The following is a 25,110-nucleotide window of genomic DNA, read 5'->3' as shown; positions in this document are numbered from 1 at the left end:
TATGCAGCCTCAGCTGGAAATCCCTGGCAGCCCCATCTGTCATGTGTGAGGATCTCCCTGCGTTCCTTGCTAGGTTGCCACCCTCAGAAGGCTGGGGAGTCCCTAGATTAGAAGGACCCGGATGGAGTGAGGGATCCTTCCAGACAAAGCCCCCCCCCCCACTGCTGCTGAGAATGGGAGCAACACATCAGCCTTGTTTGAAGCCATAGGCTGCAGGAGAGCCCCCCCCCCCCCATCGCCCGAGGAGGAAGCCAGCCCAAAGGAGACCCCGGCAGATCCCGGCGCAGATCAATCACCACGGGGGTCTTTGGGTAAACAGCAGCTTGTCGGAAGTCCCGGATTAGGTTGGGAGCCTGGCACAGGCAGAGGGCTCCTTCAGCAGCCTCCTAGAGCGCCTGTCTTTGTGTGGGGAGAAACAGGTTGCCTGTAAGGTGCCTGTGGTTTCCCCAATGGGGCCCAACATCACCTGTGGGGCAGGAAAAGTAGCACAGGAAAAAAGATAAGGCCCCCCCCCATACTGCTTCCCCCATTGAGGTCTCCTGTAACTGTTATTCCCCCCTCCCTGTTTGCTGTGATGGGACGGCTCTTGGAGCGCCTTGTCTGCTTTGGGGCTGGGCCTGAGCCCGCTGTGCCTCCCCGTGTGCCCCCTCCCAACTGGGTTTGGCACGATCCCCACTGCCTGGCGCCCCCCCCCCCGCACGGTTGTGCTCTGTCCCCTCCCCGCAGCAAGTGGCCAAGACTTCTCCTGACTGCCCTTGCGGAGTTTGAGCCCAGAGGGTTGAAAGGCTGGCTAAAGTGGAATTCTCCCTGGGACTGGGGGTGGCAGTTCTCCATCACCCCCCCAAACCGCGTCCTGGGTTCAGAGCTGTGGCCGGTCCGGGGGCGTGGCCTTTCTCGGTCCCAGGCCAGCCTTCAGTTCTCCTTAGCAGCAACTTTTTCACCCGCCTCTTCTCACAGTATGCAGTTCAGGGTTGCTTTCTGGGGGGAGCAGGCCTCTCTTCAATTTTTCGCCTGTTGAAAGTGCAGGAGCACCCTGGGAGGGAGAGGTGGGAACCTGTTCGGCAGGCAAGCGTAGCTCCTGTGCAGGACTTCTCAGCTCCATGAGAAAAGCGGGTTGCCAGTGAAGAAAATAAATAAATTGATAGGCTGGCCAACAGCCATTTTGGGGCATGCCTAAGCCTGAATTCTCCCTGGAAGCTCAAATGACTAAACTGAGGCCATCATACTTTGGTTACATCATGAGAAGACGAGATTCTCTGGAAAAAAACATTTCTAGGTAAAGTTGAAGGGGGTAGGAAAAGAGGAAGACCCAACATCAGATGGCTGAACTCAGAGTCAGTAGAGGAGGCCACACCCTCCATTTCACAAGATCTGAGCGAGACTGTCAGTGAGAGGATGTCTTGGAGGTGGCTGATTCATAGTCACCATAAGTCACAAGCAGCTGGGTGGCACATAACACACAAACACACGAAACTGCCCATGTAAGGATGTGGTTTTCTGGCAGGGCGGCCCTCAAATAGCAGTTGGGGGCAGGGAATTGGAGAGGAGCCACATTGTGGGGCTTCTCCCCAAACCTCTAAATAAAAGCCCGCATGGCTGGCATTTCTTGTGGCCTGGCAAAGTGCCCACCTACCGAACAGTTCCCCCCTCCTCTCTCCTCTTACAGCTCCCCGGGCTTTTAGAGGTGGCTGGAGAGAGTCTCCCTGCTTGCATGTTCCCCCCCCCTCTCAGGGCATGCCCTGCTGTCACTCCTGTTGCTAAGCACCAAGGACTCTCCCCCATCCTCCTCTGTGAAAAGGTGTTCAGCACTGACTGTAGCTGCCTGATCCCCCCAGGCAACACGCCAAGTGGCGGCAGAGCAGCCCTGCCAAAGCTCCTCTCTCAACTTACCAGCACAGAGAGAATTCAAGTTGGCAGCTTATGTCTAAATGCTTCTAAAGCAGTCTTTAGAGATGGGCTGCTGCAGGCCACGCGCCGTCCCTGGCATAGATCTGCTGCAATAATGCCCAAAGCCTGGCAGCTGAATGCCAGGCATTCCCAATACTCTTACCGCAGAGTTCTCCTCAGAATCACTGACCTTCTAGACCAACCCCCTGCCCAATGCAAGATGAGCCTAAAGCATCCCTGACAGATATTCATCCAGCCTCTTCTTGAAAACTGCCAGTGAGGGGGAGCTCACCACCTCCCTAAGCAGCTGATTCCACCTTTGAACTACTCTGACCTTGAAAAGGTTTTTCCTAATATCCAGTTGGTACCTTTGTGCATGTAGTTTTAGCCCATTGTTCTGGGTCCTACCCTCTGCTGCCAACTGGAACAGCTCCTTGCCCTCCTCCAAATGAAAGCCTTTCAAATATTTAAAGAGAGCAATCATGTCCCCCCTCAACCTCCTCTTCTCCAAACTAAACGTTCCCAAGGCCCTCAGCCTTTCCTCGTAGGGCTCAGTCTCCAGACCCCTGATCATCCTCGTCACTCTCCTCTGCACCCTCTCGATTTTGGCTACATCCTTTTTGAAGTGAGGCCTCTAGAACTGCACACAATACTCCAGGTGCGGCCTGACCAAGGCAGTATAGAGAGGGACTATGACCTCCTGCGATTTCGACGCTATGGCCCCTTTGATACAACCCAAGACTGAGTTTGCCTTTTTTGCCACCGCATCACACCGACTGCTCATATTTAGTTTATGGTCCACTCTTACCCCAAGATCTCTTTTGCATATACTACTACCCAGAAGTGTATCCCCCATCCTGTATTCGGGCTTCACATTTTTGTGGCCTAGATGTAATACTGTGCACTTGTCTTTGTTGAATTGCATCCTGTTCCAGCCATGGGGCTGGAAGAGTCAAAAGATGCCCTTTGTACTGGGAGGGGAAAAGGGGAGCAAGCAGAGCACCGTGGAATGGTCTCATTGGGGAAGCCCCTCTGACACTTGGAAAGGGGGTTGGCTCGGCCCCTTCAGTGGTGCTCTGGGAGTAGATTGCAGGTGGGAGAACATGTTGGGGGGGGCTGCATTTTGGTACTAACATGCATCAGGTTCCCTTCTTCTGGGGGCAAGAGCTGTACGTGGCGGGGGCTCCTTGGTGGCGCCATTGCTGTGTGGAACAATTCCCCTTCTTTCCTCTTTGCTGAGTTTCAGGCATGCTGTCAATACATTCCTATTTTACAATACATTTTTATTTAATCTCCCGTCAAACATACAAATCAAGTCCTGAACAAGTTACAAACAAAACCAGTCAATTTCCTCATTATGTTTATGGGGTTGTAATGTAAGTGAATATCCAGAAAGTCTTTCTCTGCCTGAGTTTTTTAATCAGCTGGTTTGGAGAAGCCACAACCTATTCTGCAATCCAGAAGTGTAAATATCGCTCAGCGTGGGCAAAAGGGATGGAGTGTTGTACCAAAGGAGCTGTGAGTTAATGCCTCCGCCACCCACCGTGATGTTAGCTGAACTGGGTGCACAGCTTCTGCTCCTAACCAACATGTCTTGAAGATTTTTATAACGTCTGTACACCAAGAGAGGAGGAGATCTACATCTGGCTATACTGGATAGAAGGTACCAATATTTCTGAATTGATTTATTATTTATTTATGGGACTTATAGTCCGTTCTCCCTGCAATGCAGGCTCAGAGCAGATCACAACCCGATTAAAACACGATACAATATACAATAAATATCGCTAAAAGCAATTTAAAACTGGCAGCAAAATTTAAACAGAGAGTGGGTTTCACAATGAATGATGTCTCTAACCTGAGTATATGTTTTGTTGTAAGTTAACGTGACCACCATCCTGTTAGTATTTGGTTTCTGGACTTTGGAAGTTAAGAGGGGTGACCTGGTGGTGTTTATGGCCCTGAAACATGTTTGCTTGAGGATCTTATCAGAATCACCTCTGTCTGACAGTTGTTTCATGACTATTTGTGTCTGTCTGATAAAATCTGATTGCAGACTGCAATTCTTTCTAAATCTCAGGAGCTGGGAATATGGTGAATTATTTTCCAAATGAGAAGAAGGATGAAAGCTGTTGCCAGCCTGGAAGGAGGTGATATCCGTGGGCTTCTTATACACATCCGTCTGTATTGAAGTACCCTCTTTTCTAACCACAACATCCAGGAAATTGAGGTTAAACCTCATCTCATGTATGGTGTTAATATACTGGCCAAACGGAACTGAAAGATCTTCTGGCCCTGTCCAGACCAAGAACACATCATCTAAATATCTTTGGAACAATATAATATATTTCTTATAGATAATATCTTCCTGGAAGATCCAGTTGTTTTGGAGAGGAGAGAAATTTTAATTCCACCAACATCCTTTTTGTATCAAATTACAGAGCTGTGTTTAAAAAAGAACGTTTTTCAATTCGACAACCATTTTTTGGTTGTAAGCTCGCCCCAGAATTGGCCGATCTATTTATGGACAAACTTGAAAACAACCGGACAACAACTTTGAAAAATAATTTGCCATATTCTCAGCTCCTGAGACTTAGAAGGAATTGCAGTCTGCAATCATATTTTGTCAGACAGGCACAAATAGTCATGAAACAACTGTCAGACAGAGGTGATTCTGATAAGATCCTCAAGCGAGCATTTTACAGGTCCATAAATGTGTGTCGCTTTGGGGGGGGGCGCATTTGGGTCTCAGCTTGCTTTGGAGGGCTCTCAGCAGCACAGCTTTTCCTGTTCCCAGCACTGGTTGGAAAGCGGAAGAGCTGGCATCGCAATCAGAGCCCCTACAGAAACAGGCGAAGGCCCGGAGGCGGCCCCTGAGCCATGTGTGTGCCCCCATCCCTGCTCGACAAAGATGGCTGTCCTGGCAAGGGAATGGGCAGTGCCCTTTCTTCCCAGACAGACTCACAGCAGGGTCGTGGTTCGTGGAGCGGTTGGGATGGCATCCTTGCCAGGTCCAGGTTGGGAAATTCCTGGAGACTTTGGGGGTGAAGCCTGGAGAGGGCAAGTTTTGGGGAGGGGATGGGCCTCAGAATGGCATAATGCCGTAGACCCCCACCCTCCAAAGCAGCCATTTTCTCCAGGGGAACTGGTCTCTGCCACCTGGAGATCAGCTGTAATTCCGGGAGATCTCCAGCCACCACCTGGAGGCTGGCAACCCTATCCTTGCCACTGGCTACAGATATGGAAATCCGGCCACTCCTAAAGCACTGGAGGCTTCCCAGGTCAGCTCTGCGATTCTCCCCCTCCCCCACCAGCCCTGCTCAGCTAGCTGCCATTTGAACCCGAGGCAGAAACCCCGGGAAGGGCACAGGCAGGGCCTTGCAGCCTGAGCTGTTTCCTTTGGACATGCCTCCTCTTGCCGGTGTTGGCAACACCGAGAGACAGTGTGGGGTTGGGGTGGTCCGGGACTGAGAATGAACTTGTTTTGAATTGGGGCATTGGGTGCGGCTTCCTTTGAGGGTTGCTTGCACAAGAAACTTGAGTGGCTGCCGGCCTTCGTCCCTTCCATGTGGAGGGTGCTGAGGCAAGCAAGCAAGGCCAGCCCCCCCCTGCCCCGGGCAAGGTTGGTTTCTGCAGAAAGTGCTGGTCAGCAGCAAGAGACTGTGAAGTCAGAGGCTGTGGGCTTTGAGCTCTGCTCTGCCGCCCGTGCCCTGAGCACTTTGCTTTTCCTTAAGGCCGGGTGTTCTTTAGGGCATGAGGAGATGGAGGCTGGATTTCACCATCGCCTGTTGTGCTTTCACAGCCAGGCAACATTTAGCCCTTGAAAGGGCTCTCCTGTGAGCCTTTTGAGTGGGGGGACCCCGGCTTGGACTGGAGCCACAATGGGAGGGGAGGCGGGCTTAACCCTTCCCTTCCCCGGTGCCCCGCCCCACCCCCAGGTGCTGCTTTTGGGGCTGCAAGGGAAACTCAGAGGCACCCAATGAATAGCTGTATGTTTGCAATATGTTTATCTATTTAAAGCCTTTGTCTCCTGCTCTCTCAGTAAAAACATTTCCAAGGCAGCTTATAACAGCCATCAGAACAATAAAATTACTAAATGGGTAAAACGAATGTGTGGGGGGGGGACGGGGAACCCAGCAGCATAAAATAATTAAATACAAGATTCAATATCTGAAAGCCTGAAAAAACACTGGAGGGTCTGTTCCCCCCTCCCAGCGACTTTAACTGGGAAACGTTGAACACTGAAAAAAGTTCTCTGAAATACGTTGCCACATATGCTTGACTGTACGTCTGCCAATAATGTTTTTGTATTGCCAGTACTGTTTCTGTGTTAGCCACTTGGTCCTCTGAGAACATGGGAAGTTCTTTATTGGCGCTAGCATAGCCTCTTATCTCGCAAGTATGTACTTTCGCTTTCCCAGCCGCTTCGAGCAAGTGTCCTTGAATGCCAGCTACGGCTGGCTAGAGATGTAACTTTCCTGAGAACTGGGATGAGTTCATATCTAGCCCAAACCTCTCTTTTCCCCTGGGCTCTTTTGCGCCCAAACTTCAATGGCCCCTGTCCTAAAGGCGGGAAGCTTCCCTAGAACTGATGCCACCTGTCCCATTTACGTCACTTCTGCCAGCTCCACTGTCTGAACACCTTGAACCTGAATGATCTCTAATAAAGTTACTTCAACCAATACACCTGAGTGTTTGCTGTGAAGGGCTTGGGGATCTACCTGCCAAGCACTGACATACACTGTTTTCTTTTATGAAATGTGCTGAGACAATGCCGGGTGCAGCGGTTTGCAGCTCTCTTGCTGGATGTATTTGCAGTTTTGCTCATAGAAAAGTAAGGTCTTTATACTTTTAAATTCCATAAATATGTCTGTTAATACAAGTTTATATTCTGCTGCTAATCTCAGAGGGAGATTCTGGAGCTAATCTGTGACGGGATGACCCGATTCCCTTCAGATCTGGTACTGCAACTTCTACAGTCATTCTGAAGCCGTTGATCAAGTTTGAGATTCCTAGAAGGATGGATGGACAGAGAGATCTTTTTATTACTACAGATTCTCTTACTTCCTCCAAGAATATGGTTTCCTTCCACCGTTTTATCCTCACAACAACCCTGTAAGGTAGGTTAGGCTGGAAAACCCAAGATCAACCAATGAACAACAAAGCAGAAGAAGTCCTAAGTAGGTTGACACAAATCCCACAATAGGACTGACTTTCCAGGAAAGTGGAGGTTTGAACATAGGCCAGGCCTGGTGGCTGCACCTTGAGTCATGCTCACCCTCGGCTGCCTGCATATCCCATTCAGGGAGGGGCGATTACTTGAACGCACTCTTGGACTTCCAACCGGCGACAGTTTTGGAAAATGAGATCCATTGAAGCTCTGCATGAAGCTACTCAGAGGCGCTCTAGAAAAGTTCCGCGCAATGCTGGTGCCGTTCGCATTTGTGGTGCTGGGCAAACCACGAGGGGCCGAGAGGGCTGGTTCCAGTGACGCCCTTGGCTTTCAGAGAGCCTTAAAAAGCGATTGCGTGTCCAGACAGTAGCTTGGGCCAGAGCCACGCCATCATTTGCATGCTCATATTTTTAAGGACAATTGCAAGGTTGGGCATGATCTGATCAAAGTTGAGCATTTTAATGCTGGTGGATTCCTCTGGGAAGAGTTAAGCTCTTCATGGAGCTTAGTTTTCAGACCGTGAGCTTTATTTTCATCCTCGCATGTGGTGAGACTGAAGTTGAAGCCAGTATGCCTGTCTAATCTAACTCTGTTTTGAATGTCTTCCCGCTGCCCCAAAATAGTATCTGTAGGTGGATGTGGTTTATAATCTGCTTCTTTCGGGTCAGGACGTTCACAATGGAGTGATACGAAGTGAGACAACAGAGACCCGCTGGTTACAACTGTCTTCTCTGGCAGGTGCTCTTCAGGGTCTGAGAGAGAGAAAAATCTTTCCCCTGCCCGGCTCCCTGAGGTCCTTGCCTGGAGAGGCCGGAGTTTGGATCTGGGACCCTTTTCCATGCCAGGGCCTTCCTAAGGTAAGTCGTAAAGAAGTATTTCCTTTTGCCTGTCCTGTATCTCCTGTATCTCTTGCCCTTCACCGTTATCGGTGTTCACAAATTCTCTTGGCACTGAGGCCTCACTGCACCCAGGTGGCGCATGGCACAACACACCGTGGCCTGTGGGCTGCCTTGAACAGAAGGGGTAATTGATCAGCCTAACCGTCCTTAAAGTGCACCATGCAGTAGTATTATAAATTCATTTAATTCAATTTTAGAATATGGAATTAATGTTGAGAATCTGATTTCAACACTATGACCTACATAAAGTGTCAGGTGCTCAGATTAGCAAGATAAATACAACAAGCCATCTCCTGGGCGGGAGGATCCACTGAGGATCCACAAGCCTCACAAGGAGGAGAATCCGCAGCTGTCTAGACCCACTCAACAGGGAGCTCGCAATTCTCCTGTTTCGGGACAGCTTCTTCAAGAGCGTTCTACCAGCAGTTGTTTCCAGCTCCGACTATTCAAAAGAGTATTCTCACTTCTCCCGACCCATAGTAGGAACCCAGATTCTGTGCCAGTCACTTCCCCTTGGCTGGATCTTCATCTAGAAAAGAACAAGGAAGACAATTACAATTAATTGGAAAACTCACCTGTGACTCCAAGTCCCCAGACTATATTGTTTGACTGAAAAAGAAAAACATCTGTTGATGGTCTTTACTGTTATTGGTATAATGGAACTGTGAATCTTGGATGTGAACTTATTTGTTGTTGTATTTATCTTGCACCTGGCACTTTATACAGGTCATAGTCTTGTTATCAGATTCTCAACATTAATTCCATATTCTAAAATTGAATTAAATTAATTTATAATACTACTGCACGGTGCACTTTAAGAAAGATAAGGTGGATCGATTACTTCCACGGTAGGTTTTTGTTTTTTCCGGTTGTGTACACTCCATGGTGCCCATTTTTGGTTTACTATCGAACAGAAGGGGTGGCCAGGAGCCAGCTGCTGCCAGATGCTTATCTCCAGCACCGTGGTCTGGCACTGCAATGCAATGCAATGCACTTGGGGTGGTTTCCTGGGCTGGTTCTCACCCGTACGGTGCCTGGGCTTGCTCCACAAATGCTGGCTAGACACATGACATCCGGGCCCCCCTCTGGGAGGTCCACTGGACTTGGCGCTGGACTATAAGAGCTCACGAAGGGGAAGCTGGGCTCTTTCTGTGGCTACTCAACAGCTGGTCACAGGAGAGGAGAGGTGGACTTTCTTCTGCAGAGCTTGTAGGTCATTCCACAGGGTCAGGAGGATGGACGCCTGCTCTCCCATCGGCCTCTTCATCTTTGCCTTGCTCCTCCAGGCCGCTGGTGAGTTCAAGAAGCTGCTCCTGCTTCTCTTGTGTTCTTCTTGAGCAGATAAATGTGATGGGACCGTCTCCTGACAGACAAAGTCCCTTCCCCACCACTCCAGTCAGAGGGGCTGGGGCTGCTGCCTCTGGCTGGCCTGGCCTCAGCTGCAGGGACTCTTGGGGTCAATCTCTAAAATGCCTGCCGGGAAGCTGCAATGCAAGGCTTAAGGTTCAGCCCTGGTTTCCTTCTCCCCCCTTCTCTTAGAGCACCCACTCTAGCAATATCTCCGATTTTTGTGTGGTGGGGCAGCAGGGCTGGGATTGGCGAATGGGTTTTGCTCCTGCCCAGCTAGCGTCCAGTGTGGAGTCTGAAGAAGTGGTATCGTGGCAGGGCTGCTGCTGCTGTGATTTGGCTGAGCAGCAAGGTGGGGGAGGCATGGGACGCCCAGGGGCTCTGGCAACTAAACAGGCCATGGTTCTGTGAGGGAAGGGGAAATTGTGACCTTGGCTGGGTTTGAAAGACCTGCAGAGTAGAAAGAAATATTGAAGAGGAATCTGACGGGCTGGAGGGAAGAGAGCAAAGGGGGAAGCGAAGGGCTGCAAAAGCAATACGGAGGGGTGCGTTTTGCAAGTCACTTTTAAAATGTGAGTCATCTTCTTCAGTCCAGGTATTAAAGCTAGCCATATTAAGCAATCTGTCCAACAGCAGTTTCGTTTCTAGGTATGAGTCACTCCACCTCCTGTTCCCCCACTGGGGTTGTAGCACAGCAGGCTCCGGGAAGGGTGAGCTCGCATGGGATGAGCCTTCCCCCCCCCCTCCCGGGGAGGGCTGCCCTCTCAGGCACACGGCTGCTGTGTCTGAAAGGCTAACCCTTCCACCAGGCTGGCTTTCTAAATCTTCATCTCCCATCCCTGGAAAAGAGCAGAAGAGAGGTGGAGCCAAGGCCAGATGGGGTTGGCTCGAGGACACATCGAGAGCAGGAAGCTGCTCAGGCATCTGAAGACCTGCCTCCTTCAAAAACTGCCCTGAATCCCCGTTGCTGTGTTCTGCTCAGTGTGGGTGTCCCCAGTAGTTTTGTCCCAGTGCGCACCGCTCCATTGTGAGTCAGCCTCCACCCCAGCAGCTCGAAAAGGGGCCCCAGCCAAGGACTGCCAAGGCAGATAAAGCCTTCAGCAAACTGGCAGGTTTCATTTATTTATCATTTATTTTACATCACTTACAGCCCACCTTTCTCCCAGACACTCAAGGCAGATCACCCAGTGTAAGTCAATGTGATCAACTGCAGGGAGATTTAATAAAGAATGCTACAGGGCATGGCTTGCAGAAATTAGGGAAAAAAACAGGCAGAAATCTGATACAGAATTAAAATGACCGTGTGTTGTGTGTGCATTGAGTCCAAGTGGCGACTGTTGTTTGTTGGCATGGTTTGTCATTGGCAAGAGGATTGCGGATACCCTTGCGACTCATAGCTGGCTTCTCCCCCTACCGAGCTAACAGCCAGAGTTTGGAGCCCTGCGCAGTTACTGGACTCCCGTTTTAGTTCATGGGCTGGCTCCTTTGCCTGCAGTGGTTCCAGCAAGTCAGTGGCTGGAGGGACTGAAGGGGGAGTCTGGATCAGCTCAGGACATCACGGCGACCACCCAGTGCTCAGCCCAGGGTCTGCCCCTCTCGGCCAAACTAGATGTCCCACTGCACTCCAAAAGGCACGGAGAGAACAAGAGTGCCTTGTCCCACTGCACCGCAGGCCTGATCAGGATGGGGGCCTGATTGCATTTTTAGACCACCCGTCTTAGGCTTTCAGTTGGTGGTGGCAGCATCCCCATGTTGGACACAAGGATGCCACCACATCTAGTTTGGCCCTCGGACAGCATCTTCCGTGACACTGTCAGGGCCTGAAGGGCAGCCCTTGGGAGTGTCCTTTTTCCACCGTCATCCTCAGAGACCCAGTGAAGCATTTCACAGGAGGAAGAGGAAGAAGTTTTGCAAAGGGGCCTAACGTACATGCGTGCAGTAAGGGTGGGGTGTTCATTCTCGGTTCCATATCCAACTTCAGCCAGGTGGTAGAGAAGCAGCACTCAGCCTCTGGGCAGGGCATTGCCAAGGCAAGGCAGTATCAGGAAGAGACACGGGGAAACTCCCTTAGCTGATCGGTACCACCATTGGGGCAGTCAGACGTTTGGGCGAAGGTGGCTCAGTGCTGCAAACAGCCTGTTCATCTGGAAGGGCTTTTGCAGCAGGCTGATAAGCAATCCCCCTCCCCGAGATTTGTCACCGATTCTGGAGAAACGGCAGAGCTGTTTGTGGGTGTGGTGGTTGAGTTATAAGTGTTCCCATGTGATTCGCCCCAGCCTTGCCTGACCAAAAAAGTTCCTGGTAAAGTGGAGCTCAAGAATCACACGCCTTTGGTAGAAGGAAGCTCTTGCAAAAGCTGTCTGGTTACCTCAAACGTTTGACTTTTGAAAAAAACCCTGGATGAAATAGGAGGAGACTGAGCCTCTCGTTCCTCACCCCCCAGAATTGGCCTGCCCTCTCTTCTCTGATCAGTTAGCAGCCCTATGGAATTCCCCCTTCCCTCCATGTTAGTCTTTGACGGCAAGGACCGCTTGCAAGGATGAATCCACGCAGCACTTGGCAGAGGAAGAGTTGGAGAGAACCGTTGCAAGTTCCCACTGATCGTGTGCGACTCTCTCTCTCTCTCTCTCTCTCTCTCACACACACACACACACACACACACTTTTCCTCTTTTTTATTGTCTGAATTAAATGTTATTTAAGCTATAAACAAAATCAAAAAGAGTCCATTAACACCTTTAAGACTAACCAATTTTATTGTAGCATAAGCTTTCGAGAATCAAGTTCTCTTCGTCAGATGCATAGTACTATCCATCTGACGAAGAGAACTTGATTCTCGAAAGCTTATGCTACAATAAAATTGGTTAGTCTTAAAGGTGCTAATGGACTCTTTTTGATTTTGCTACCACAGACTAACACGGCTAACTCCTCTGGATCTAAGCTATAAACAGTAAACATAAAAGATAAAAAGATGCAACCATCTGAAAAACCACATTATCAATACATATAAACATGAAATAACAAGCAAGACAAGCAGCTAATAATAAAAAGAAAATACAGTTTAGAAAGATATGAAAAAGGAGAAGAGAAAAACTAAACTACAAATTTGAGTTCCGATTTTCTTCTCCGCTATACATCGTTTTCAAAGTGTCACGTTCTCTATGTTAAACATAACAGTCCTCTTTTTTCTTTTTTTTCTATTTTTCATTATTCTTAATCCATAAATCTAGATATCATCAAATCGTTATTATCTATTTCATGTAAAAAGTCTAAAAATGGTTTCCGTTCAGCCAAAACTGTAGCTAATGTCTTTTCTCTAATCAGCGAAGTAAGTTTTGCCATTGACGCAAACTCCAAAACTTGTATCCACCATTCCTCCATTGTAGGCAATGTTGGAGTTTTCCACTTTTGTGCATAGAGTACTCTTGCTGCCATGATCATATATAAGAACAAAATTCCAAAGCTTCTTTCCAACTGGCTGTCCATCATTCCCAAGAAAAAAAAGTCTCTGGCTTCAACTGGATTCTAATCTTCAAAATCTTCTGAATCGATGATTGTATCTGCAACCAGAAACTCTTTGCTTTCTTACATGTCCACCACATATGATAAAACATCCCTTCTTGTTTAGCACATTTCCAACATGCATTTGAAGCATCCTTATACATTCCAGCCAGTTTTTCAGGAGTCATATACCAATGCTACATAATCTTATAAAAATTCTCCTTAATACTAGAGCTTAAGGTAAATTTCAACCCTCTTGTCCACATATTTCCCCATTGCTCCATAATTATGTCATGTCCACAGTTTTTTGCCCATTTAGTCATACATTCCTTTACTTGCTCTTCTTCTGTCTCAAATATCAACAAATGTTTGTACATTTTAGAAATAACATATTCATCGATGTATTGTCGAAGGCTTTCACGGCCGGAGAACGATGGTTGTTGGGGGTTTTCCGGGCTGTATTGCCGTGGTCTTGGCATTGTAGTTCCTGACGTTTCGCCAGCAGCTGTGGCTGGCATCTTCAGAGGCGTAGCACCAAAAGACAGAGATCTCTCAGTGTCACAGTGTGGGAAAGATGTAGGTCATTTGTATCTACTCAGGAGGGGTGGGGTTGAGCTGAGTCATCCTGTAAGAGTTTCCCAGGGTGTGGAATGCTAATGGCGGGAGGCTTCACTGAATCCTGAGGAGGTTCTTTTGCATATGGATTGGTGCTTGATGTGCTAATCTTCTCTGCAGGGCTATTGTCGGGTGTGGAGTGTTTTGTTGGCCTGGTGTTTTTCAGAACTGGAGCCCATGCTCTGTTCATTCTTAAGGTTTCTTCTTTCCTGTTGAAGTTTTGCTTATGCTTGTGAATTTCAATGGCTTCCCTGTGCAGTCTGACAAAGTAGTTGGAAGTGTTGTCCAGTATTTTGGTGTCCTGGAATAAGATACTGTGCCCTGTTTGAGTTAGGCTATGTTCAGCCACTGCTGATTTTTCAGGCTGTCCAAGTCTGCAGTGTCTTTCATGTTCTTTTATTCTTGTCTGGATGCTACGCTTTGTGGTCCCAATGTAAACTTGTCCACAGCTGCAGGGTATACGGTATACTCCTGCAGAGGTGAGGGGGTCTCTGCTGTCTTTTGCTGATTGTAGCATCTGTTGTATTTTTCGGGTGGGTCTGAATACTGCTTGAAGGTTATGCTTTTCCATAAGCTTTCCCATCTGATCAGTAATTCCTTTGATATATGGCAAAAACACTTTTCCTGTAGGTGACTGTTTTTCCTTGGTTGTTTGATTCATCCTGGGTTTGATTGCTCTTCGAATTTCATTTCTGGAGTAGCCATTTGCCTGAAGTGCGTGGTTTAGATGATTAATTTCCTCATTGAGAAAGCGCAGCTCACATATCCGTCTTGCACGATCCACTAATGTTTTCATTATGCCTCTTTTCTGTCGGGGGTGGTGATTGGAGTTTTTGTGTAAGTACCGATCAGTGTGAGTTGGTTTCCTGTAGACCTTGTGACCTAACTGAAAGTTTGCTTTGCGGATGACCAAGGTATCCAGGAATGAGAGTTTTCCCTCACTTTCTTTCTCCATTGTGAATTGTATGTTCAGGTGGATGTTGTTGAGATGATTCAAAAACTCCCTCAATTCTTCCTCCCCATGGCTCCAAATGATGAATGTATCATCCACAAACCGGAACCATACACTCGGTTTGTGGGGTGCTGATTCTAGAGCTGTTTTTTCAAAATGTTCCATGTAGAAGTTTGCTATAACTGGGCTGAGTGGGCTCCCCATGGCCACCCCATCCATCTGTTCATAGAATTCGTTGTCCCATTGGAAGTAACTGGTTGTCAGACAATGATGGAATAAGGCTGTTACATCCTCTGGGAAAATCTGATTAATCAGTGCAATAGTGTCTTTTACTGGAACCTTGGTAAACAGGGATACAACATCAAAACTGACAAGTATGTCTTGTGGATTGAGTTTCAGAGAACTGATTTTGTTGATGAAATCTGCTGAATCTTTGATGTAAGACGAGGTTTTCCCGATGTGGTCCTGCAGGAGATCTGCCAGATGTCTAGCTAATTCATATGTCGGTGAACCAATGGCACTCACAATGGGTCGGAGTGGGACTGAATCTTTATGTATTTTGGGGAGTCCATATAGTCTAGGTGGCTGTGCTTCAGTCTTGCATAGTTTTCTGTGCGTGTCAGGATGTAGTGAGGAATTCTTGATCAGCGCATTTGTTAGCCTGGTGATTTTGCAAGTGGGATCTCGTTTTAGTTTTTTGTAGGTGGAGGGGTCCACCTCCACCTACAAAAAACTAAAACGAGATCCCACTTGCAAAATCACCAGGCTAACAAATGCGCTGATCAAGAATTCCTCACTACATCCCGACACGCACAGAAAACTATGCAAGACTGAAGCACAGCCACCTAGACTATATGGACTCCCCAAAATACATAAAGATTCAGTCCCACTCCGACCCATTGTGAGTGCCATTGGTTCACCGACATATGAATTAGCTAGACATCTGGCAGATCTCCTGCAGGACCACATCGGGAAAACCTCGTCTTACATCAAAGATTCAGCAGATTTCATCAACAAAATCAGTTCTCTGAAACTCAATCCACAAGACATACTTGTCAGTTTTGATGTTGTATCCCTGTTTACCAAGGTTCCAGTAAAAGACACTATTGCACTGATTAATCAGATTTTCCCAGAGGATGTAACAGCCTTATTCCATCATTGTCTGACAACCAGTTACTTCCAATGGGACAACGAATTCTATGAACAGATGGATGGGGTGGCCATGGGGAGCCCACTCAGCCCAGTTATAGCAAACTTCTACATGGAACATTTTGAAAAAACAGCTCTAGAATCAGCACCCCACAAACCGAGTGTATGGTTCCGGTTTGTGGATGATACATTCATCATTTGGAGCCATGGGGAGGAAGAATTGAGGGAGTTTTTGAATCATCTCAACAACATCCACCTGAACATACAATTCACAATGGAGAAAGAAAGTGAGGGAAAACTCTCATTCCTGGATACCTTGGTCATCCGCAAAGCAAACTTTCAGTTAGGTCACAAGGTCTACAGGAAACCAACTCACACTGATCGGTACTTACACAAAAACTCCAATCACCACCCCCGACAGAAAAGAGGCATAATGAAAACATTAGTGGATCGTGCAAGACGGATATGTGAGCTGCGCTTTCTCAATGAGGAAATTAATCATCTAAACCACGCACTTCAGGCAAATGGCTACTCCAGAAATGAAATCCGAAGAGCAATCAAACCCAGGATGAATCAAACAACCAAGGAAAAACAGTCACCTACAGGAAAAGTGTTTTTGCCATATATCAAAGGAATTACTGATCAGATGGGAAAGCTTATGAAAAAGCATAACCTTCAAGCAGTATTCAGACCCACCCGAAAAATACAACAGATGCTACGATCAGCAAAAGACAGCAGAGACCCCCTCACCTCTGCAGGAGTATACCGTATACCCTGCAGCTGTGGACAAGTTTACATTGGGACCACAAAGCGTAGCATCCAGACAAGAATAAAAGAACATGAAAGACACTGCAGACTTGGACAGCCTGAAAAATCAGCAGTGGCTGAACATAGCCTAACTCAAACAGGGCACAGTATCTTATTCCAGGACACCAAAATACTGGACAACACTTCCAACTACTTTGTCAGACTGCACAGGGAAGCCATTGAAATTCACAAGCATAAGCAAAACTTCAACAGGAAAGAAGAAACCTTAAGAATGAACAGAGCATGGGCTCCAGTTCTGAAAAACACCAGGCCAACAAAACACTCCACACCCGACAATAGCCCTGCAGAGAAGATTAGCACATCAAGCACCAATCCATATGCAAAAGAACCTCCTCAGGATTCAGTGAAGCCTCCCGCCATTAGCATTCCACACCCTGGGAAACTCTTACAGGATGACTCAGCTCAACCCCACCCCTCCTGAGTAGATACAAATGACCTACATCTTTCCCACACTGTGACACTGAGAGATCTCTGTCTTTTGGTGCTACGCCTCTGAAGATGCCAGCCACAGCTGCTGGCGAAACGTCAGGAACTACAATGCCAAGACCACGGCAATACAGCCCGGAAAACCCCCAACAACCAAACATATTCATCCTTTGTACAGAGTGCAATTTCAAATTCAGTTTTAGATTGCTCAAGGTCATAGTATCTCTTGTCTAACGTAAATCTCTCCGGGATCTGCATATAAGAAAACCTGGCAGAGGAGGAAGTGCAGCTGCGGGACAGGTTGCCTGGGTGTTTCTAGCACCCTGTTGCTGGAGGGCGCTCAGCCCCTTGATTTTCTCCCTCAAAGGAAAAGCTCATCTTGAGGCAGAGCGCTTTCTTGCCAGGGGCTCATGTGTCATCTGGCCGCAAGCTGAACCTGTGGAGCTGCTGCTCCCAGGCGTTGCAGATTGGATTTGGCCTTGGCCGTGGACCAGGCTGGTTCACTTGCAACCCATGTGTCTGTTTCCCTTGCAGGCAGGTCACAACTCATCCGGGAGACCACGGAGCATGGCTGTTTCAGCCCCCGGTAATCCTCCATGAGTCCAGGTCCAGGCCAGGGAGCCATTTCCCAAGGCAGCCCACATCTCAGCCTCGCTCCAGCCGAGGGACATTGGCAGGAAACACATCCAGAGAGCCTCTTTGTCAGGCCTGGCTAAGGGATTCCTTCAGACTCTCCACTTCATCAAACACAGTTGTATGAGTTAAAGGTCTTTAATAGGCAATGCTCCCTAGAAGTGCCCTTGTACATAGTAATTGCCTGGAATGCCAAAGCAAAGTCTTCCCTGAGAGGTTATACCTCCAGTCCCCTCCCCCCAGTTCAAATGACAGTTAAAATTGGTGCCGAGCTGCAAAGCACGAAAATCCTGGCAGAGATGAGTCCCTCAGGGCCGTTCGGTTCCCAGGCGCTCTCTTCAAGCTGCACTGATAAGACTGTTCAGCAAAGACAAAGCCCAGCGCAAACACGGTGAAGCAAGAAAGCCACTACACTACTGCCCACCCCCCCCCAACAGATACGGCAGGTATGGCTTGCCAGCCTGTCTGACTCTCTGCACCTTTTCCAGTTTAATGAAATATGTGTTGAAAAACAACAAACTGCCTGTCTTTTGCTTGCTTCCCTGACATTGGCAGTTGCCGAGCCCCCCCCCCGCCCCTAACTCCCCATCGGGATGTCTTCTCACACATCCCCACAAATGTTTCCTGGTTCGGGGCTGGGATGGATGGGACGGGCTCTGCTGCCAGGAGGAGCAGGTGTCAAGTGGCGCCCCGTCCAGCTTCCCCACCCTGCCCCTCCCCCACTGTAATTTCAGGCGGTAGAGTGGGAAATGGAGTGTGGCCTGTGAACGTCTGGCAGGGCGAGGGGGGGGGCTCCACTGAGGACTTTCATTCTCTGTCAGACTGAGCTGCTGGCGTCTGATAAGCCAGGAAGACGGTTGCTGCAGGCGGGAAAAGGGGGAAGTGGCTCCCGGGAGGTGGGGGATGTGGAGCGATATCTTCGGATCTCCGGGGCTCCTCCTCCGGGAGGATGGACCACTCTCCATTTTGCTGTTTGCGGAAGCAGGGATGGACTTGGGAAATCTGGCCCAGGGTGGGGGTGGATGATGGCCCCTGGAGCAGTTTCTCTGCTCCCGCGGGCTTCAATCCACTCTGGGGGGCATCACCCCTGGGACGGGGCATGGCTCTCGAGGTCCAACCAGCATTCTTGCATCATCGTGATGTGGTGATATGTTCAAATGGTGCCATCACAAGTCAGTGGGTGCTTTTCACTCCCTTCTGGCCTCTCGCGTGGTTTCCAAAGGGCATTCCTGTCACTCATTGAAGAACCTGCCCCCCCCACCTGCCTCTCTGGAATCTAGGGGCTGATCCCAAGTGCTGCAGGCTGCGAGTGCGACTCTCGCCAGGTCCTGCCGCCTTTCTGGTCCCACTTTTCAGGGAGGTGGAACCTGTTTCTTGCTGGGGCAGCAGCAGTGGGGGAGATTTGCAGGCGCGCCGAGCTGCAGCCACCAGCCTGGTCCTCAACGGAAATGGGGGCTGGACACCTTCAGTGTTACCTCTACCTCCCCCTCCCCAGCAGGGAGGCCTGCTCCCTGACAAGGGGGTTATTGATGGGCAGCGGGGATCGTGGCCTCCCCACTGGCTGTGCCACCACGTGCCCCTCGCCCACCTGTCAGAGGAATGGTGCAGCCATTGGCTGCTGTGGGTGGGGTTGTCAGGGGAACGGCAGGCGGGTGCTCTTGGCAGCAGCCACACCTCGCCTTGCCGAGCTCTAGTGCCAGTGGGAGTCTCCTGCTAAAGTCCACAGGGAGAAGTAGAGGGGCGCCACATTTACGTTGCTGCAGAGACTCATGGTTTAGGATTGAGATGTTAATATAATTATTTTGGAATAACATACAGTTCATATTTGACAAAGTGATACCCAAGTATTTTACCATTTTCTCAATTTTAAACCTGTTTTGTTCTCTAATTTCATTTGATCCTGTATATTTCATATTTTTGGTCAACTCTTTGGTCTTCTGCTTATTGACCTTGAAACCAGCCACTGCGCCAAATTCTTTCGATTTTGACATTAGGGTTTCAATTCCCTTTGGGGGGGGTCCTCCAAAACCAGCCCCAAATCATCCGCAAAGTGTCTTAACTCCTAAGTCTCCTGTTTCACCTTCGAACCTCCAATTCTCTCCTCTTATCTCCTGACCCTGTTCAAGACTTCAGCCACCAGTATAAATAACGAGAGAGGGGGTAGCCTTTTCTTGTATCTCTTCTTCTTACATTGTCTCTTGCTTTGTTTCCCAGGAATGGGCACTGCAGAAGGGGCCCCCAGGCAGGACCTCACCCACCGAGTGGGAGAGTCGGCAACGTTCTCACTGGAGGTTCTGCAGCAGTCCAACATCTCAAATCTCCTTTGGAGATCTTCCTCCAGGGGTCCAATGCAAGCGGTGGCAGCGTGGCAGGCTGGGAATCCTCTCGAAGTCCTGAGTGAGAGCTATTCCGGAAGAGTGACCTTCCTTGAGCAGAGCCTGTCCTTGAAAATCAGCAACTTGAGCAAAGATGACGGAGGGTTCTACAATGTGGTAGAGTTCCAGGATGAGGGTGAAGCATTGCTGAAGGAATACATCCTCTTCATCTTCGGTAAGTTCTGGCAATAGTGAGAGAGTCTGCCTGGGAGACCTGGACTCCTAACGTGAATCCAGGCCCCTACAAGTGGCTTCTTCACACGTTACACTCCAAGCTGGTTCCCCCCGTCCATTCGCTCTGTTTCAACAGGGAATCCACAAGGCGTGGTCACATTCCAGCGTTTTCCCTGTTGCCCTCCTGTCTTTTTCTTAAACAGCCATCACCGCCCCAAGTTTTCCAATATGGACGGCCAAAGCACACTGTCGAGGTCTCTGGGCTCCTGCTTGTGTATGTTTTCCTCTTCCTCACCCTATGTTTTCCTCTTCCTCAGGGGTTTAAGGGCACCACAGAGGAGACCAAGCAAAGCAAAACCCTGGTGGTCGTTGGGGAAAGCAGCCTTGTGGAGCCAGCGTAGGGTTGCCAGCTCCAAGTTGGGAAATTCCTGGAGATCTAGGGGGTGAAACCTGGAGAAAGTGTGGTTTGGGGAGGGAAAGGACCTTGGCAAGGTATAATTCCATAGAGCCCACCCCCCAAAGTAGCCGTTTTCTCCAGGTGAACTGATCTCTGTGGCCTGGAGACCAGTTGTAATTCCGGGAGATCTCCAGCCACTACCTGGAGGCTGGCAACCCTAAGCCAGCAAGGGCGTCCTACTTCACAAATCAGTTTGCAGGGACAGGGGGCGAGGGCAGTGATCCCTGGGACTTTCCACAGCCACAGACGTATCCTGATCTTTTCTCTTCTGCATCTTGTCTCCCCCTTCCACCCCAGACGTCAGAATCACGGCCAGCAGATCAGCAAATGGAACTTGCAGCCTCCGATTGTTGTGTGAGGTGGGTGCTGGGGCCAAGACGACCGTGAAGTTCAACTGGAGGCCCACCCTGTCAAAGGGCCCTGGATCTCAAGGCCCAGCCCTCCACCTGGTCCTGCACCCTGCTGATGCTGACAAATCCTACACCTGCACAGCAGCCGCTCTCGGCAGTCAGCAATCGGTTGCCGTCATTCCCTACCAGTCCTGCAACTCAGGGGCCAGAGCTGCAGGTAAGAAGCCCCTCCCCCTGGAATAAAAGGCGGGGTCCCAAAAGGCAGAGAGACTCGCCAGTGCTGACCTCCCGGCTGTGGCTCCCATGAGCCCCTGCTAAGTCATTTGGGGCAGCCATATCCCTCCCATCCTGGCCTTTGGAGGCATCTTCAGAGCTGTGCTTTGGAGTAGTTCTTGCTGGAGTTGGTCTAGGAATGTCAAGTCAGCATTGTCCAGGGGGCGCACTTGCATAACAAAGGCCTCCCAGTTCCCCATGCTCACATGTTCACTGGGCATTCTGGGGTTGGAGCAGGGGGCCACACTGAGGTCCCAGCACCCTCCTCGAGGCAGAAGGCAGGGGGCTCTGCAAAACCAGTCCCTGTGACTGACAGGCGGAAACTGGAAGACTCTGGTCTGGCTGGGCCTGGGAACTGGGTCAGGAGCCGGCTTCTCCCCTGGGCGTGGCTGCAGCGTTATTCCTCATTTAGGAGACCCTGGGTAGGCTCTCGCCTCCCAGACTGAGTTACCTGTAGAGCGGCACTGTGTTGTAGAGAGATGCTCAGAGCCCCTAGAAGCTCACGCATCACTCACATGTGAAAAAGCATCTTGGTTGCTTAGCTTGCAGTCCACCCTGCAGCTACGGTGTTGCAAAGTCTGGACATAAGAGCACAGAGAAACAGCCACGCTGGATGAGGCCCCTGATCCTCCTAGTCCAGCCCCCCACCCCATGGCACCCTGGCTCTAGTGCGAGCCAAGCCAGATTTTTCCACTGCCTGCCGCTGTCCAGCTTTCTAATCGGGGTGAGATGGCCACGCTCCGCTGCCTCTGTGCTGGCAGCCCTGGAGGAAGCTTCTTTGGGGTTTCTGCCCCCTCGACTTTCAAAATAAAACAAAAATCCTGCGGCACCTTCAAGAGTAACGAGATTTATTACTTATTTATCATTATTCAACAGCATAAATGACGTTAGTCTCGAAGGTGCAGGGGGATTTTTGCTTCATTTCACAAGGGCACACAAACCTGGTTACCCCTTTGCAACCCTCGTCTTTTGCCTGCAAAAGGCAGGATGGATGGATTGAGTACATCCAGTTATTGCCTTGGAAGGAGAGGCAGGTGTTGGGGCTGCTTTTCCTGCCAGCGTCAGCTGAACCGGCTTGGCTGCCCCAGGCAGAATGTGGCACCTGGTGCTGCTGGCTGGGATTTCCTAGGAGCTATGAAGCCAGAACTCGGACCCTCCTCCCTCTGAAGCTGCCCCCGGGGAGTCCACTGAGCTGCCTAGCTCTCCCCAGCAGAGGTTTCTTCCGTCCTTCTTTGCCTGAAATGCCCAGGGCAGAAGGTGTGCAGGGGCACCTGCCAGCTGAGAGTTTCATGCCTGGAGAGAGGAGCATGGCCCAGTTAGACTGATCTGGGTCGAGCACGGCCGGCCGGCCAGCCCCCTCTGGGAAGCCCAGGAGCAGGGAGGGGAGGTTGCAGCCTGCCCTGGTCCTTCTCCTTCCGCCCCAGCAATCAGTGCTCAGAAGGTCACTGCTCCTCCTCATGGAGGCTCCATTTAGTCAGGATGGCTTATGGCCACTGCTCCGCCTCTTCCCCTTTAGGGTTGCCAACTGCTGGGAGGAAAAAAATGTCCCATCCCTTTAATGGAGGCTGTCAGATGGAATTGAGCTCCATGCCCTGGAAAGATTCAGTTGCCCATTTCCACACATTGAGCTTCTGCTCAAGGGACAGGACATTTCCCTCCAGGCCTGGGGGCAGCCCTGCTTCTCCTTGAGTCTGTCTAGACTCTGGAGCCATTTACGGCCTTCGCTGTATCTTGTAGCAGTGAGTTCCACAAGTTACTACCTTCTTAGGTATAGTACTGTGTTTTATTGATCCTGCATTTTCTGCCCGTGAATCCCAGATGAGAGAGAAAAACAAGTGCTACCTAGGGGTTGCCAGGTCCCTCTACCCTCTCGATGGGAGGGCAGAATTCCTGGCACTTTCCTGGTGCCAGGCATGAGGTTCGTTTTCAGGCGTGCACAAGGCATGCCTGCGCGCTCCAGTGGCTGTGCAATGACGTCACTCCCGGAAGTGAATCGTACGTGGTGAGGTGAGCCCTCCCTTAACGTTGTTCTCACCTTCCCCTTTCAGGGCTTCTTTGGCCTGGCTCGCTCGCCGGCCCCATCGCTGAAACCGTCCTCGGGCCTGCCTTTCTCGCCCTCCTGGTGCTGCTGTGACATCGGCTGGCTCCGACACCCGGGGCTGGTGGGTGCAGGAAGAGCATCCATGCGCTTGGCTGACCGTGGCTGGCTTCCCTCCTCTCTGCGGCCCAGTACATTCTTGGGATCCTTTGTGTGACCAGATACCAGAGCTACTCAAAAGGAAGCTGCCCCTGAATGTAAGATGACCCCCCCCCCCACACACACACACACCCAAAAGTTATACATGCAAAATACTTTTTACTGGACATAACTGTAACTTGGATGCAAATGTAAGACAACGCCCCTTTTGTTTGATGGCATCCCTTGGGGGAAAACTCGCCTTGCGCTTGATTTGGCCCCGTATCTGGTTCCAAGTTCCTTTGGGGGCAGAGGTTTCGATGCCCGGAGAGGCGCCCCGCATGAGCAGAGAGCGGCACACTTTCGCGGCTTGTTAGAGCTACGCTCAGAGATGTTTCCAAGCGGTTTTGTGGTCTCTTCGGGCTGCACCTCCTCCCATATTTCTCTATTCTGCCTGTCCGTCCCCTTGAGGCAGGCGCTTCTGCCTCTGCCCCCTAAGCCTGGCAGGGCTCTCCACTCACCTGAAAGGGCTCCTCTGATGCCACTGGGCAGTGGAACTTGGCAGGCCTCTGTCTGACTGGGCGGCTCCGAAGTAAGGCTGATTCTGGCACAGAGTGAGAACGGAAGAAAATGACGCCTTGCAGCGGCGCAAAAGGATGCAGCAAGACTCGACTGCAATACTCAGCAAGAGACCTTACCGGGCAGCTTGGCTGTGGGGGTGCCTGAATGGCTCCTGGGGTGCCGGGAGGGAAGGAGCTCTTCCCATGAATACGACTGGCGGGTTCTCTCTGAATAAATGCAGAGGAGTCTCTGTACCAGGCATCTGACGAAGAGAACTTGATTCTCGAAAGCTTATGCTACAATAAAATTGGTTAGTCTTAAAGGTGCTACTGGACTCTTTTTGATTTCTCTGAATAAAAACTCTCAACAGACCAGCAGATGGCGCCCGGGCGCTGTGTGGCGTCTGACCCAGTCCGGGCCTTTGTTGTTGGGTGCTTCTGATTGGTGTAAATCTCAAACCTGCCCATTTTCACCCCAAAATAGTATCGGTTGGTGGATGTGCTTTATAATCTGCTTCTGTCGGGTCAGGAAGTTCACAGTGGAGTGAGACGACGGAGACCGGCTGCTTACAACTGTCTTCTCTGGCAGGTGCTCTGCAGGGTCTCAGAGAGAGAAAAGTCTTTCCCCTGCCCGGCTCCCTGAGGTCCTTGCCTGGAGAGGCCAGAGTTTGGATCTGGGACCCTTTTCCATGCCAGGGCCTTCCTAAGGTCAGCAATAAATACTTTTAAAAACCCAGTCCCTTACGTTTCAGTCCCTTTCCTGTTTGTTTGTATCATTTACAGTCTGCCTTTCTCACGGAGACTCAAGGCGGATTACACAGTGTGAGATTAGTACAGTCAATATCAAGAACATTTCTATAAACAATGCCAGAGGGTAAATAGATACAAGTTCACAAAGACACAACATTAGCAGGAATCCAATACGACATGGTGGTGAGGTCTATGGGGGCTCTCCTGACCTCTTCAGGCAGGCTGTTCCTCAGGGTAGGGGCCACCACAGAGAAGGCCCGGGTACAGGCTGCTGTCGATTTCGCCCATGTGCAGGCTGGCACCTTCAAGAGACCCCGTTCAGAAGAGCGAAGCTGCTGTGGAGGGACACAGGGAGGGAGGCAGTCCCGTAGGTATGCGGGGCCAAGGCCACGAAGAGCTTTGTCAGTGACAACCAATACTTTGAACTGAGCACGGTAACTGACAGGCAGCCAATGGAGTGACTGAAGGACGGGAGTGATGTTCATGCTCCTGATAACAGTCGAGCCGCAACATATTACAATAGTCAAGTCTTGATGTTACCATAGCATGGATCAGACGTGTCAAGGTAAGATGCCATCTTCTGGGC

At 50.1% G+C, this 25,110-nt stretch overlaps 1 protein-coding gene across 1 annotated transcript; it reads left to right on the top strand.

The window, feature by feature from the left end:
* The first annotated feature begins 9,120 nt into the window (after positions 1-9,120).
* On the top strand, positions 9,121-24,101 carry LOC129338455 (SLAM family member 9-like). Its single transcript, XM_054992748.1, has 4 exons — positions 9,121-9,252; positions 19,624-19,959; positions 20,713-20,982; positions 23,087-24,101. Exons 1-4 carry the CDS (start codon positions 9,195-9,197, stop codon positions 23,170-23,172), a joined length of 750 nt encoding a protein of 249 aa, XP_054848723.1. The 5' UTR covers positions 9,121-9,194; the 3' UTR covers positions 23,173-24,101.
* Positions 24,102-25,110: the final 1,009 nt, after the last annotated feature.

This window comes from Eublepharis macularius, chromosome 1, assembly GCF_028583425.1.
Source record: "Eublepharis macularius isolate TG4126 chromosome 1, MPM_Emac_v1.0, whole genome shotgun sequence".
Taxonomy (NCBI): Eukaryota; Metazoa; Chordata; class Lepidosauria; order Squamata; family Eublepharidae; genus Eublepharis; species Eublepharis macularius.
Note: the sequence above shows the minus strand (reverse complement) of the source record. Positions and strands in the feature narration are given on the sequence as shown.

What these genes read in the sequence shown, in the direction of transcription:
- LOC129338455 (XM_054992748.1), top strand. Translation starts at nt 9,195, where the DNA reads ATGGACGCCTGCTCTCCCATCGGCCTCTTCATCTTTGCCTTGCTCCTC. An exon ending in CTTGCTCCTCCAGGCCGCTG is followed by an intron (nt 9,253 to 19,623) that starts GTGAGTTCAAGA and finishes TTTGTTTCCCAG; the next exon opens with GAATGGGCACTGCAGAAGGG. An exon ending in ATACATCCTCTTCATCTTCG is followed by an intron (nt 19,960 to 20,712) that starts GTAAGTTCTGGC and finishes CTTCCACCCCAG; the next exon opens with ACGTCAGAATCACGGCCAGC.